General features: G+C 41.1%; 1 protein-coding gene across 12 annotated transcripts in view; it reads left to right on the top strand.

Annotated features, from left to right (window-relative positions):
* plecb (plectin b) overlaps window positions 1-15,308 on the top strand; it is a 94,389-nt gene that overhangs the window by 60,972 nt on the left and 18,109 nt on the right. For 6 of the 12 annotated variants that reach the window (XM_053880915.1, XM_053880917.1, XM_053880921.1 and 3 more), the window contains 20 exons: window positions 2,125-2,186; window positions 5,135-5,224; window positions 6,889-6,966; window positions 7,042-7,146; window positions 8,200-8,366; window positions 9,794-9,909; window positions 10,052-10,155; window positions 10,575-10,694; window positions 10,942-11,037; window positions 11,113-11,240; window positions 12,010-12,103; window positions 12,246-12,400; window positions 12,479-12,800; window positions 13,212-13,289; window positions 13,712-13,873; window positions 13,947-14,051; window positions 14,161-14,256; window positions 14,323-14,448; window positions 14,526-14,678; window positions 14,745-14,899. In XM_053880915.1, coding sequence (XP_053736890.1) covers window positions 2,125-2,186; window positions 5,135-5,224; window positions 6,889-6,966; window positions 7,042-7,146; window positions 8,200-8,366; window positions 9,794-9,909; window positions 10,052-10,155; window positions 10,575-10,694; window positions 10,942-11,037; window positions 11,113-11,240; window positions 12,010-12,103; window positions 12,246-12,400; window positions 12,479-12,800; window positions 13,212-13,289; window positions 13,712-13,873; window positions 13,947-14,051; window positions 14,161-14,256; window positions 14,323-14,448; window positions 14,526-14,678; window positions 14,745-14,899 — 2,512 coding nt within the window. Of the gene's footprint in view, window positions 1-416; window positions 1,010-2,124; window positions 2,187-5,134; window positions 5,225-6,262; window positions 6,302-6,888; window positions 6,967-7,041; window positions 7,147-8,199; window positions 8,367-9,793; window positions 9,910-10,051; window positions 10,156-10,574; window positions 10,695-10,941; window positions 11,038-11,112; window positions 11,241-12,009; window positions 12,104-12,245; window positions 12,401-12,478; window positions 12,801-13,211; window positions 13,290-13,711; window positions 13,874-13,946; window positions 14,052-14,160; window positions 14,257-14,322; window positions 14,449-14,525; window positions 14,679-14,744; window positions 14,900-15,308 lie in introns of those variants that run through there. The other 6 variants (XM_053880916.1, XM_053880918.1, XM_053880926.1 and 3 more) reach the window with 4 other exon arrangements.

The raw sequence follows: 15,308 nt of genomic DNA, 5'->3' as shown, positions 1-15,308 counted from the left end.
CCCAGGTCACATGTAAACAAATCTTTTTTTAAATCTCTCATCTGAACAAGCCACATGACTTAATGTGTTTGCAGGAAGGATTATCCAGCTGGGATAACACTACTAGCATGTTTGAGTACTGCAGATTTATTCAAATGATCTGTCCAGGATCTATTTATTTGATTCCTTTCTGCTGTGTATGTTCCTGTTTTCATTCATATATGCACTAACTTACCTCATTACCACTGTTACAGAAACCGTCCTTCGGTTTGTGACCAGTGTCTTTCATAAAAGTTTGCAGATGTTTATGTATTTCAGTACATGAAAGATGTTGTTTGCTAGATGTATTTTAACAAGAACAAAAACCCACGCCCAGCCAAAAAGGAACACAGTTATGCTATAACTTTTTTTGTCAATGTCGGCTGTATTTTTTTTTTTTTTTGAGTACAGCAAATATTTACACATACCTCCGCGATGACTTTATTATCTGGTCTTAGTCAGCTTGTGTGTTTTATCTTGCTCAGTGTAGTGATCTTACATGCAGGTCACCACACCTTCCTCATTGACTCCTTCACTAAACCGTGCAAGAGGAAGGGGTGTGTTCAGTGCCCTACCCACCAAGTCCACCACACTGCCGCTAAATACACACTTGCTCATCAGGCAGTGAGACAGGCCCTGGCTTTTGGAGCCCACAGGCAACATTTACTCAGTGATCAAGAGAAAAAGGGAAAGGAAAAAAAAAAAAAACACAAGGAGGGCAACGCTAAACCCAGTGATTGAGTGAGGAGGGAAGAGAAGGAGTGTGTGCAACGCAAATTCTGTGTATGCCTAGGCACCCACACCGGAGGAAGCCATAGGAACAGTCGGAGGACATTTGTATTCCGTTTTTATTTCAAGTGGGAATCTGCAAGCATGAGCTCTCAACATCAGAGGTTCAGGAATTTCTCCTCGGACAGCTTTGGCAGGGACAGGATCCCCTCCGATGAGTACCATTACCAAGGGATGTTGAAGGCGACGGATGGCAGGAAAGGTATCAGTGCAGAGACTATTTATAGGGAATAAATAAATTAGAAGAGTGTGATGTTTGGAAAAACTGAGCTTTTTTGCTGTATTGTGGGGAATTAAATATACAACTGGGCTTTTTATTGCATCTATTGTTTCACTTCTCATATTCTCATATTTATTTTGACGTAACGTCACCTTTCTCCATGATTTAATTTGCCTTTCCGGTTGAATGAGTGTTAGTACAACATAGGGATGCTGGTGTCTGTCATTTGAAACCTGTCAGGTGACTCGACCCCTATCAACATAGACACCCTCATATGTGACAGAAAAGTGAAGCATTGCGGAGCAAGGCTTTGGAAAACGAAATGGCAGGTCAAAGGACAAGCCCATTGGGGAACCAATGTGTGTATTGGAAGCATCCATTCATTATTTTACTTCCTCTCTGTGTGATGTTTCCATCCCGTTCTTCAGCATGGTTTGTGATGACATGAGGTTTCTGAGACTTGATCTTTTATGGGCATATCAAATCTATCACATTGTTGAAGGGTGTGTCACTTGATGACTTGACATGAATGATTTTAATATCTGCATTTGATGGACAATGAATAGAAAATGGAAATTACAAGTCAATTCTATTGACTTTTCATTTCACCAGTCTTCCTGTCACTGATGCTGCAGTGGCACACCTTGCAGGCAGACGGTGTCTCAGGAGCGATGCGGGTGTATACAGGCTGTTGTCTCTTTGGGTGTGGATCTCTCCGTGGCTTGCTGTGTCTTGTCGGAGCATTACGGTCTAATGGTTATCCAATGTTTTGTGGTAATGTTGAGCCAGCCCCTGAACTCCTTAAACCCCTTGTCGGACTTAACGCTGGAATCTAAGCGAGTCTGACGGTGCTGTCACAAAGCACGACGTGATCTGGCAAGTTTAAAGTTGCCAAAACAATGAGGGCGTATTTGCTGGCAGATCCTGTGATACGATCTGAGTCAGACTTCTTTTTTCACCCTTTATCACCTTATATTAAATGCATTATCGCCTCAACAAAAGCTTGTTTAGGCATGCAATTTTAGGCATGATGAGACTTCTTTGTGTACAGTGTCTAAATAAAGAGCACAATTTCTAACTTTAAATTTGTTTTGCAGATGAGCGTGACCGAGTACAGAAGAAGACCTTCACAAAATGGGTGAACAAACACTTGATTAAGGTAAAGTGATCTGTTCTATAAACTGTTTTTATTGTTTAATTTTCCTTCTGAGTCAGAATTGGGGAAAAAAGTATATCTTTATTGATTTAAAAAAATAAATTCCACAACCGTTTCACAATTGAACACAACTGCTTCAACAGTTGTAATACTAGTATGCATTTACTGTTTGTATTCTGACAGTATATTTGTAAGTTTAACTGTAACAAATGATGTTAGCAGTGTCATGACTATTCTTTTTGCTGTAGGCCTTCAATTACCCCCTAAAGGGGGAATATCCAACTGGGAATTTTCTTAGTTATTAATGCTACTCCCATGAAAACTATCTGCTTTGTGAGGACATATTCTTATTTTCCAAATATGAGTCACATTCTTTTTAACATTTTGGCTCGCTACATTGTTTCCTATGATCGTTGAAATTACAGTACAGTTATTTTGTCTTTGCTATGTAAGGATTATTTTCATTAAGAAAATAGATTTGCAAAACATTCCCAGTAATGATGTATAGTAACATTGTATCGCACCAGTTCATTCACCTGTGTGTCACACCTCTGACCTGTACACACTCAGCATCACACACGGTTCATGATTCATCATTGTAGACCAACATCAGAGTTAAAGAGGCTCCCGGAAGCCGACTGTCGTCAGATGAGAGGCATTGAAGCCCGTCTGTCACTGGTCGTCCGCTCTCACCTACCTCAGTCTGTGCTCCAGTGAAAGCCTGAAAGGCTCATTAATTCACAGATGCCAGCAGGTCATGAATGGGTCTCACTCTGAAGTTCCTCATTAGAGGTGAAAAATTAGCTCCTGTGTCACAGGGCCGTGTCTTTGGCTCTGTAGTCGTACAGTTACAGGCTGGCATTAAGTGCTGCCACATTATTCCTGAGCTCTCACTTCAAGGACAGAGACATTCATTTACTTAGACTGGGGGCAGAGGGGGAAAGGTTTTCCATTCATGTGCAGTGACTTCTACAACCGCTGCATGAGAACACACACACTTCTCAAGGGTTCACTGTGCATTGTGAAGGGTGAGTCATACACATCTGGACTCGCTTAGTCAGACTCTGAAAACCAAATTCCGCTGTCTGCTGCGGTGTTTAGGACGACATAGTAGTAGCGGGGGAGTTTGTCAGACGTGTAGCTCTGGAACTGTACTTGAACATCCACCTTCTCAGAAGTTAAAGGGCATCACTTAAATTTGGACTTTTCTTGACATGTTAAAGAAAAGTGGAAGTATTTAAATATATTTCTGCCATGGGAAAGCTCAGCCATCCACCAAAGACTTTTTCCTCCTGAAGAATGAGTCACTTGAGCCACTTGAGTTATCAAATCCGGTTAGTGTTCTCCCTCCCCAGCTCCCTGGGTGGTTGTTGATATCAAGCTGGGCGTTTAGTTTTTTGACAACACAATATGAAGAGTTGAATGTGTTTTGAAATAATCCGTTCCATGTGATCAATAGTCCAGTTCCATTATTATCATGAACATTCGAATAATTTCCGAGCTTGCAGTGGTTTAATGGCTGAACAGTTAACTTGAGTGATGGTTAGAAGGAAGGTTAGGTTAGGTCTTCAGGGACCATTAAAGGGCACTGAAGCGTTTTTCCTGTGCAGTAAATCGTTGTTCCTTGCCTCAGACTTCTCAGGTTACATTGAAAGAAAAGTGGTGTGATTGACATCCGACGCAGTTGTTAAGTGTCTTCACAGTCTAAAATCAACATACAGAGACAACACCTGAGCCACAGAGAAAAGTAGTGGCTTACAAAGTGGCTGTTACCGTGATTTGGAAAGTAAATGCTTGCTCACCTGCTGCGACAACAAGTGTTATAACACTTTTAAGTGCCTCATTGTTTAAAAGTTTGAGCACACTGAACCCTGCTGGCTGTTCCAGCCCTGTACCGGGCTTGACCTGCAATGTGCCACATCTGGTTCTCTCCAACCTTAATGCCATTGAGGTTGACCAAAACTTTTATATTTGTCTGTCAATTTCACTTTTCTTTTATTTTATTTTTTTTCTTTGATTCCCCCTGTTCAGTCACTCAGTCTAATGGGAGAATGCAACTGCAATTCTCTTCTTTCCAAAAATCCTCCCCTTCTCAGCAAACTTGGATCATTTTTTTTACGCAGAGAAGACGCTTCAACTCTCCATGTAACATCCTGCCTGAATCATAAATGAACACTGTTGTAACTTGCATATAAAATGAGTGTTTCATTCCTTTCCAGTGGTGATAGATCACATGACCACACATGACTAGACACACCCTGACATCTGCTTTTATAAGCACTTGGCAAAGGTGACTAATATTAATGACTGTAAAATCACCTGCTCAATTAATATTTAGTCTTCAAGTAAATCTGCCCTTTTACTTCCTTTCATATCTCCTTCCTAATCTCTATTTTTTTATTTATTATTTATCTTTTTTTTTATCCATGTTCTCCTCTTTATCACTGTTACGCTTCATGATGCAGCATTTCAGGGCACAGGTAGGTAAAGGCATGTTCCAGCAGGATTATTATCAGAAAGTGTGGCATGCTGACTCCCTGTTTTATGCCACCTCACCTGCAGTCACTCGTCTTCTGCAGCCTCTCCTGTGTTTTTGCACCATCATCTGCAGCCTCTCCCACTTCCCACACCCCTGTCGTAAAAAACTGTCAGTTCATTTTTATCTGGATGTGACCAATAAAAAGCCAAAGGCTTTACTGATATTCATGCTCAAAGGGCTTCCTCAAGTCCACCTTTTTTCTATGGAATATCACTTATCACCTGTCGACAAGTGCATGTACGCTCACGGCCAAGCATTCCTGACTTGTGTAGAATTGCACTGGTAGAAAGAGATGTGTGTGTCATGCTGCAGAGGTGAAGAAAGTGAAGCGTTAAACTGATCATTTCATATATAATCTCTTCCTTTCCACAATGTGCATTCATGCTAACACGCTTATGTTCTCTCCTTACAGTCACAGCGTCACGTATCAGACCTGTACGAAGACCTCCGTGATGGACATAACCTGATCTCCTTGTTGGAGGTCCTCTCTGGGGAGACACTGGTAGGTGCAGTGCAAAAAAATGCCTGTTTAGAATTTGGCCAAATATTCTCATACGCAGTCAAATTTCATTTTTTTGTGCCCATTGTATTTAATTATTTTGCAAATTTCGCTTGGTCTTTTATGAATTTATTTTGCAATATCAGTCATGAAATAAGAAAAACTGTCAACTGTTGTTGCTGCTTGTGTTAAGCACATGGTTCTTGCAAATAATGGCAGCGTCCTGATAAATAAGGATAATAATAAGGAATAAGGATTCATGTGAGAATATTTTTTCTCAGTATATGTTTATATATTTTATCTTTTTAGTTCAACAAAAATATATTTCTTTATTTATTTATTATTAGTATTTATTTATTTTATTTTACCAGAAACATTATTCACATTATTAAGTGTTAAACCAAATAAATTGAAATAAAATACTTTTTTTTACCGATTTCTCTGAATTCCTACCAATATCTTGAGCATCATGCCTGTGGCAACCGTTTATGACCCTCTGCCGAGACGTCAATCAGAGTTGTTAACCTGAAATGAACTGCTTAACACAGAATTACTGCTATTTATTAAATGTAAAGCCATTTACATTGAGCGTTCTAGATTGAAAGCCGTGCTTTCCACCAGCTGTTGCTCATCTTTCACCTGTTTCTACACTCCTGTGGAGCTGCGCAGTAATACAGTCTGTGATATCGATCCAAAATAAATAGTCATGTGAAGTCCTGCGCTCCTCATGCTGCGTCTTTTGAAAAGGTCTTGAGGTATTAAGAAATCAGGTCAGAGAGGAACCATCTGCCGTCAACAGGGGTCAAATCGTCTTTTAGTGTGATTGAGAAGCCAAGTAGAAGCTAACATAAATATGAGGTTTTTTTTGAGCTGCATTCCTACTCCACAACTCTAACATATTAACTTTGGCTTGACGTGTTTCACGCCTCTGATCCTTTGGTTTTCTGCCACTCTTCCTCTCTCTCCTTTTGCTACTTTCTCTCTTGTGTGTGCTTGTCCACTGGCCTTTCACTCCTCGCTCTGCTCGGCTCCTGCTGGAGCCAGCTGAGGGAGAGAGACATGGTCAGGAGCCTTCGGTTGGTGAGTGGGTTTGTTTTTCTATCAGCGACTTTTCATTTTCCATTTTCACCACCAACCGTTTCCCTGAGGTTTGGCAGTGCATGTCGGCAAAGCCTCCATGATGACGACATGATGCGCTTTCCTTTTTTTCCCCCTTGCTGTTGGACTTCACTTTGCTAAGGGATGCTTTGCATTATGATTAGCACAGAATCAACTTATATAATAGACAATATACATTATACAATAAATACTGACTTATATTCTGTTGGGTTTGCTGATTTTAAAAATGTTTTATACTAAAAACTTCAATTAATGCAAAGAAAATGCCTGTTGAAATGTATTTTTAAATCATGTGCTTTAACTCCTTTGGGGAATTAGGTTTAATAAATGCATCATGATCATTAAAATATACTTTTTAATGTAATAGATAAGTTCACTATGACTTTCTATTTTAAGCAAATACATAAGAGTAATGGACAGGTTATTTGGTGAAGGTCACCAGTGTTGTGTATATATGTCTCCACATTACATGTCAGTTGACTCACGTTCTCTGGCGTATGTTCACACGCAGGACACCCACATAACTACTCTCCTTTTCTCTCTTCCAGCCCAGAGAAAAAGGACGCATGAGATTCCACAAACTCCAGAATGTACAGATAGCACTGGACTTCCTCAGACATCGGCAGGTGGGATTCACCGCCAGTTGTGAGTTATTTAGCTCCCTTGTTCTGCTGTTCAAAGTTTTGGCTTTGTCATTTCAGGTCAAGCTGGTCAACATCCGAAATGATGACATTGCAGACGGGAACCCCAAACTCACCCTGGGGTTAATATGGACCATTATCCTCCACTTCCAGGTCTCCTCCTCTGTCAGTGTTGTGTTCCATTATTTTATTACTCTATCCCTTCGTCTCTGGGATCTGCCTCTCAGCTGCCTTTTCCCAAATCCTTTGGAACCAATTACTCGGGACTCTTGGGAAATTGCTCTCCGATTTAAATATCTTATCGAATTATAATCCAATAACATTTCACATAGTGAGGAGAGAAAGCACTGAAGACGGCGTGGTATGTATGAGTCACTCTCCCTGTGGAAGGGTGTGTTGAGTCTGTGTTGCTTTTTGATATGCTTGACGCCTTGCAACATCCCATGTGTTTGCCAAGAGCTGCCTGGCTTAAATCCCCTGTTATCGGGATAATAGCAGAGACCACACCCCTGACTATCAGATGGTTTAGCCGGGAGCTGAAGTTACTGCCTTGTTGTGAGGTGATCTGGAGTCTGTTTCACTTATGATGCACTGAAGTTGTGTAAAAATCGAAAGGGACTTCAGTAGTGTTTAGGATCTTATTTATGTTGTTTAGTTGTCCAACATTTTGTTTCAGTTGTTTGTTATGTTAGGAGTGTGCTACAGTATGTGGTGTGTGGACACAGGGCTCCACAGTTTTTTATTTATTTTCATAATAGCAGATTTTATCCAGACTTTCGTTTATTTTTTAATCATTTCCATAATCTAAATTGTTCATTTTTAGGTGATGTTATTGTATAAATACATTTTATATTAAATATATACATATTTCTCTCTTCTTTAATATTGCTTTTGCATTCCAAAATGTATTGCCAGTACATGGTTCTGAAATGTGATTTAATATGCGTTCTCTTTAGTCTATGAAGCCTACACTTCAGAGAATGTGGGTTACATTAGGTAACTCCATCATCGTCATTGCTATTATTATTATTATGTTACATGCAGTAGACTAATATGGTGATTGATTTTTTATATAAAAATGTGGTTCTGGTGACTTGATTGTGGTCAAATCAGATCTTTGGGTTTCTCCTAATATTTCCACTTTTTCCACAGTATTTACAGAAACACTTAAATTGCTATGTCCATTAACATCCAGCCCTTTCTCACTCACTCGCTCAGATCTCAGACATTCAGGTCAACGGTCAGTCGGAGGACATGACGGCGAAGGAGAAGCTGCTGCTGTGGTCCCAGAGAATGACTGATGGTTACCAAGGCGTCCGCTGCGACAACTTCAGCACCAGCTGGAGGGATGGCAAACTCTTCAACGCCGTCATCCACAAGCACTAGTGAGTTCAGCAGGATGGTAGATGGATTTGTTGCTGCATTTGCACCCCTAAATTCCATATACTACATGTTGCAACCCCGGGTGGTCTGGGGTAATGCGTTTTTTTTTTTTAATGTTCCACAGTGCAGGCTACTGTTTCGATTGTTTTAAATTTTTTTTTTTTTTTCTTCATTTTTTAAAGTTTTTAAGTGTAGATTAATAGTTAACTTCCAATTGAAGTGTATAAGGTGTGGATGAAGATAGGTTTTTGTTTTTTGTTTAAACAGGAGACGCACCTCCGTCTGCTGTTTATCACAAAATATTTTTGGGATGGGTCTCTGGGATCTTTTCTCAAAGTGCATTTAAGCTCCATGGGAATATCCCTGGCATTTGTTTCTCAGGATGATTCATCTTCATTGTGTGATCATTCTTTTTTAACGCTGCTAGAGTTCCATGTCAACCTCAGGGATCTAAACTTGAATGCAAAAAAAGTGGTTAATTATTGAAAGAAAAGATGCCTCTCGGGTCCGTTCTGTGCAAAGCATCGATGTTTGGTGTGTGTGTGCAGACACCTGAGGCGGCATTAGTTGCTGCTGTTAATGAGGTTAGGGGTGTGCCGTGTGGGGCGTGGATGCAGGACTCAGCCTTTTTTTCTTGGAGATTTTATCCAGATCTAGCGTGTGGAACTTCAGTTCACTCAACGAGAAGATGAGGGGAGGCCGTTGAGCTGATTTCTAAAACAACAGCGAGGATGTTTAGCATGAGGAAGAAGATGAGGAAGCGGAGGCCGCTGGGCTTCTTGAGCAGTGCTTCAGGATCTGACTTGGACAACACTGTGGTTATGGTGTGTGAGGAAATTCCATCAGACGATAGATCCTGGGATTCAGGACATGGGACTAGCAGTTCAGGACCCCTGTCCAGTACTGAGGAGCTGGCACATGGATGGAGGTCTTGGAAGGATTCTGGAAGAGAAATGGAGAGCATGAGCAGCGGGAAACGGATACGCTTTTCTGTTGGAGAGTCCTCGCTGGTTTATGGCTCGGACTCCTGCAGGTCCACTCCGCTCACCAGAGACTAGTATGACTTGTTTACTCTCATTCTGAATGGGGATGCTCTTAATACGACCTGAAAGACTTCTTCAATAATTCATTCATTTAAGAGTGGAGATGCGTTAATGCAGCTTGTCAGCTTCTGTTTAATTCACTCATCATTAACTCACATTCCATTCCATCGTCGGTGACATGAGTTGGCCGTGGGCAAGTTTTCTCTTTTTCTGTACGTGGAGGTTATTATCCCCTCAGGGTTCAAAGACCTGTATAGACCAGATCATTTCTTCTTTCTCATCCATACAGTAAATCACCATTTCATGTACATTATATTTTTATATTTATTTTGTTCAATTTACTATCCAAAAGGTGTCGTTTTTAATTAAATGCTCTTTTTGTCTAGTCCGAGACTCATCGACATGGGCAGAGTGTATCAGCAGAGCAACTTGGAGAACCTGGAGCAGGCCTTCAATGTGGCCGAGAGAGACCTGGGTGTGACTCGTCTGCTGGACCCGGAAGGTAAGATAAGACACGGAGTACTTAAAATAAACGCTCGCTCCTACAGTAGTCTTTTATTATGAACTAAACCCAAACTAAGCACTTTTTCCGGATCAGTTTTCTATGACTGCTGTATCTGATATTGTTGTTCTCTCTATCACAGACGTGGATGTTCCTCATCCTGATGAGAAGTCCATCATCACATACGTGTCATCCCTGTACGACGTGATGCCTCGGGCTGATGTTCCTGACGGCGGCAGAGCTAGTGTATGTATTAGTAGCACCAGTAATGATTTGTTTGTTTTTATGTTTGTATGGTTTTTTTTTAAACCAGCGACTTGTGAAAGCCTATATTCGCTAAGCATGTCATCAAAGGAAGTGTTTTGTTTACCACCAAAGTTTTTAAGATGCGAAAAGAGGCAAGAAGTACCGTTCTAGAAACAAGCCAAGTATGCAATTATTTTCTTTCTTTGGAGTTAAACGGGGTTGACAATTTCCCATCCCGTGCCATCCTCCCTCCTTCCTCACCTCCACCTACTCAACCACTCACACAAGTCTTGGATTGTTGCTCCTTAATCTAGTTTACTTCGATGTGAGAGGGGTTTGTCAAGTAGAGGAAAACAGCTGACGAAGAGCCTGCGTGTCCACTATTGTTGAACCTTCTGCTGTGTTTTTGGGCACCACAGGAACTTGAGCTGCGCTGGCAGGAGTACTACGAGCTGGTGACCATTCTTCTGCAGTGGATCCGCCAGCATGTCATGATCTTCGAGGAGAGAAAGTTCCCCAGCAGTTACGAGGAGATCGAGGTAAAATGAAATTCAGATTGTCATCCTGATGATCTTTTGTGTGGATGGAACACAGATGTTTTAGTTAGGGTCTAAAAATAATCACGTGATCAGGTGATTCTTATATAATAGATGTCCCACGGTCTTCACTTCAATTGAATTTATTGTTCATGTGAAGTGGTGGGTTTGGATAAAAGGTTGGAGAGCAGTTTCATGGATTTGTGAGGAAACACCATACACAACTTGTTGCTCCAAATTTTTTTCAAAGATTCTGTGGCGTCAGTTCTTGAAGTTTAAAGAGACCGATCTTCCTGTGAAAGAGTCGGACAAGAGCCGGTCCAAGCACATCTACCAGTCTTTTGAGGTAAGACGGTTATTCCTTGTTCATTTTTGACCCACTTTTTTTTAAACATTTATTTATTGAGGATTGGTTCTGCAGAGTGCCGTTCATGCCGGTCAGGTCAAAGTCCCTCCGGGCTACCATCCCATCGATGTGGAGAAAGAATGGGGGCGGCTTCATGTGGCCATCTTGGAGAGGGAGCGGCTGCTGAGGATAGAGTTTGAAAGGTACTGTTTTTTGTCACGGTTGCTTTTAGGCTGTCTGTGTGTCTGGAAAAGAAATGCTGTCTTTTTATTTGTTTTGTTTTGGCCTGCTAACAAAGAAAGCCTGACTTAATCTGGTGGCACTTATTTTTATTTTTTGTATAACTATCTGCAAAGAATATAGTTTTTCTCATTTAAAAAGAAAATAATAAAAAAGTGTGTGTACTAAAAGTGTACTACAAAATAGTGATTTTATGTTCAATGTATTATGGTATTTTTCCTTTTTTCCCTCAGATTTAAGTGACGTTTTAGTCACATCATTGCTCAAATGTATGTTCTCACATAACACCCAGTTTTCTTATTAATATAATGTTATTTATTAATTGTAGCAATATTTAGCTTTTTACTTGCTGTTAACTAATATTAATAATTTACTAACTACTAACCAATTCTTAATAACTTTTATGAAGACCTAAGATACTTATTGCATGCTGTCTTGCAAGGGTAGTTACTTTTTTGGATTGGGATTCACTCTTGCTTGAGCATTGTGATCGCTTGCGTCTTGTGATTCTGCGGTCGAGATGTTTTGAATGTGCTGACTAAACGTGTTTGTGAGTGAAGACTGACAAGGTATTTGCTCCATAGCAGGGTAGTTTCCAGAGATCCTCATAAGCTATAATGTCTGCTGGTAATTACAGTGTTTCGTTGGATTCATGATGCTCTGAGAACAAAAAATAAAACAAAAATGTTTTAGCGTTTGTAAACAGTGATGTGTGATGTGTGTCTTCTTTAGACTTGAGAGGCTACAGAGGATCTTCAACAAAGTCCAGATGGAGTCTGGGAGGTACGGCAATCAACTGGACCACCTGGAAGCTCTGCTGCAGACCGTGAGTTGAGAAACTGTCAGATGATTCTGGATGCTTGTTTCTGTCTGACAAAGATCCAAATATATATGAAAACTGTCGACCAAAGTTTTGTTTCATCGTCATTTGATGTCACAAAATCTGAAATCTGTTTTTTTCTCTTCAGGACATTCGTCTGATAAATGCAGGCAAACCAGCACAACACACCGCAGAAATTCAGAGCGAACTGGACAAGGCTGACAACGTGATCCGCCTGCTCTTCAATGATGTTCAGGTGCTTAAAGATGGGCGCCACCCTCAGGCTGATCCGATGTACCGCAGGTGTGCTCTTCAGTCCCTTTCCCAGAAAATGTCAGTTGCAATAAGAGTCCAGATTAATGTTGGATTTCTTGTCATCAGGGTCTTCAGCCTCCATGAGCGCCTTGTGAACCTCCGAAGCGATTACAACCTCGGTCTGAAGTCCAGCGTAGCCATCGCTCAAGCCCATCAAATGGGCTCTCAACAGAGGCCCAGCTCAAAGTCAAGGCCTGAGATGGACGACGTGACCCTGCGCTACGTTCAGGACCTGCTGGCCTGGGTGGAGGAGAACCAACATCGCATCGATGAAGCCGAGTGGGGCTCCGACCTGCCGTCCGTGGAGTCTCATCTTGGCAGCCACCGAGGCCTTCACCAGACTGTGGAAGACTTCAAATCCAAGATTGAGCGCGCCAAGGCCGACGAGGTATCACTCTCTCGAATCTTGTCCGTATTTAAGCAAAACTGATTGAAATATCAATAACCAAAATGTAAATCGGAATTGAATGGCAAATCAAATCAGGCCCTTGTGAATCAAATCAAATCCATCTGGGAAATCTATATCAGTATACTCGTCTCATTACTGTAAGATCAGTGTTTGATGGGAGGTATCAAATTGAATCTCTTCTGATGAGCTTAAATGACAGGCTGGAAGTGTGTCAGTGATGAAGAAACTCTTTTTTTGTGTGTGTGTGCTTCTGTCGTCATCATTATTTGCATCGATTAGTATTTCTTTTCCGGTTTTTAATTCATCAAACTGATAATGTTAAATCTTAGCTGCGTCGTTGGACTGTCGTTTCTCAAGCACACTCACTAATATTGAATCTCTTGTGTTCAGAGTCAACTCTCACCTGTAAGCAAAGACAAATACAGAGATTATCTGGGGAAACTGGACCTTCAGTATGGCAAACTGCTGGTGAGCTTTTGGTTTTTGTTTTGCAGCATGTAGTGACTTCATATTCATCATATTTCAAATTTCCATATAAAGAAAGAACTCATTAATATTGTTGTTTATTTGGACTTCTAAAATACCTCATGAATACAGCTCATAAAACTAAACATACATAACCATCCTTGGCTGGACAAATGTTACTTGACTCCATTCTAAGTCAGTAATGACTAAGTTTGTTTGTTTTTCATGCCTTGAGCGCAACCTGAAGTACCATAGTATTTGTTATGCAGTTTAGATTGACCTTTTGAATTGTGAGCTTAATGCCATAAAGCTGTGAGAAGAGAAAGAAAATATAATATATGGACATTTTGAATTCATCTTTTGCTTAGTCACTGCCGCCAAGTATATTCTCTGAAGGTGGTTTTGTGATTGTTTCTCTTCTCCAGACATCCTCCAAGTCTCGTCTGAGAAACTTGGATTCACTCTATGCATTTGTCAACGCTGCCACCAAAGAGCTGATGTGGCTAAACGACAAAGAAGAGGAGGAGGTCAACTACGACTGGAGTGACAGGAACCACAACATGGCCGCCAAAAAGGACAACCATTCAGTGAGTTCGCAGCGGACCTCAAGTTCATTTAACATGGCTTCGGTCTCGTCATAATGTTCCCAAACTTTTTCAGAGTCTAATGCGAGAGCTGGAACTGAGGGAGAAGAAGATCAATGACATTCAGTCCATGGGAGACAAACTTGTGAGGGACGGACATCCTGGCAAGAAGACAGTGGAGGTGAGCTTTGCTACGTTCTACTACAAACAGCTCTGAAGACAAAAACTTTGTTTCTAATGTTGCATTTACTTGACCTTGTAGTAACAATCCTCATATCTCTCTCCCACAGGACTTCACAGCTGCACTGCAGACTCAGTGGAGCTGGATTCTCCAGCTGTGCTGCTGCATCGAAGCTCATCTCAAAGAAAACACCGCCTATTACAAGGTACTGAGCAGTCACCTAACATGATTGAAATTCAGTGCAGTCAACATCTCATCCATTTTTTGGCAGTTCTTCTCTGACGTGAAAGAGGTTCAGGACAAGATGAAGAAGATGCAGGAGAACATGGTGAAGAAATATAGCTGTGATCGTTCGACGACAGCCACGCGCCTGGAGGACCTGCTGCAGGACGCCCCGGTGAGTGACGGCATTTTAAAACACGGCCACAACCACTCAGACCGCCAGTCGTTCATATTCATGCTTGTCATCCAAAGGAGGAGAAAGAACAGATGAATGAGCTAAAGAGCCAAGTTTCTAACCTCAACAAGAGGGCTCGGTCCATCATCCAGCTGAAACCACGAAACCCAACCACGGCCATTAAAGGCAAACTGCCAGTTCAGGCGGTCTGTGATTTCAAACAGCAGGAGGTGAGAAGCAGCATGAATTGTAGTTGGATTCTGAAGAGACTAGGGTAACAGTTTACCTCCTTACAGATCACCGTCCACAAAGGCGACGAGTGCACACTGGTCAACAACTCCCAGCCTGACAAGTGGAAGGTTCGGAACCACTCTGGAAACGAGGCCATGGTCCCGTCCGTCTGCTTCATCGTTCCACCTGTCAATAAGGAGGCAATGGACAGTGTTTCCAGGTAGATGATCTGTTTGCTGCTGATGTTTCCTCCTTTTGTATTAGTCTTTTTTTACCTTTATTACAAACACAAACTCTAATTTATAATTTATAGTTATGTTTATGATAACCTCACATAAAGGGAATAAAACTCATTTGAGGTGCAATGCTGCTCTGACTTACTTTTTCAGTTGACTCAAAAAAATAAATAAATAAATAATCATGAATCCGTCATATTTATCCCACACCTCTTGCACCTCTTCCTGTTGATATAAATCAATTAAAAATATTTAAAATGGCACAGCAGAAGGTTTCATATATCACAGGAAACGAAGAATTATTTGTGTAGCTGTGGATGTAAAATTGAAAATGATTCATGCTTTTCCTTGCCTAATGTCTGAGAATATGTCTACTTTAAAGTTTAATTCTCT

Source organism: Synchiropus splendidus, chromosome 12, assembly GCF_027744825.2.
Source record: "Synchiropus splendidus isolate RoL2022-P1 chromosome 12, RoL_Sspl_1.0, whole genome shotgun sequence".
Taxonomy (NCBI): domain Eukaryota; kingdom Metazoa; phylum Chordata; class Actinopteri; order Syngnathiformes; family Callionymidae; genus Synchiropus; species Synchiropus splendidus.
Note: the sequence above shows the minus strand (reverse complement) of the source record. Positions and strands in the feature narration are given on the sequence as shown.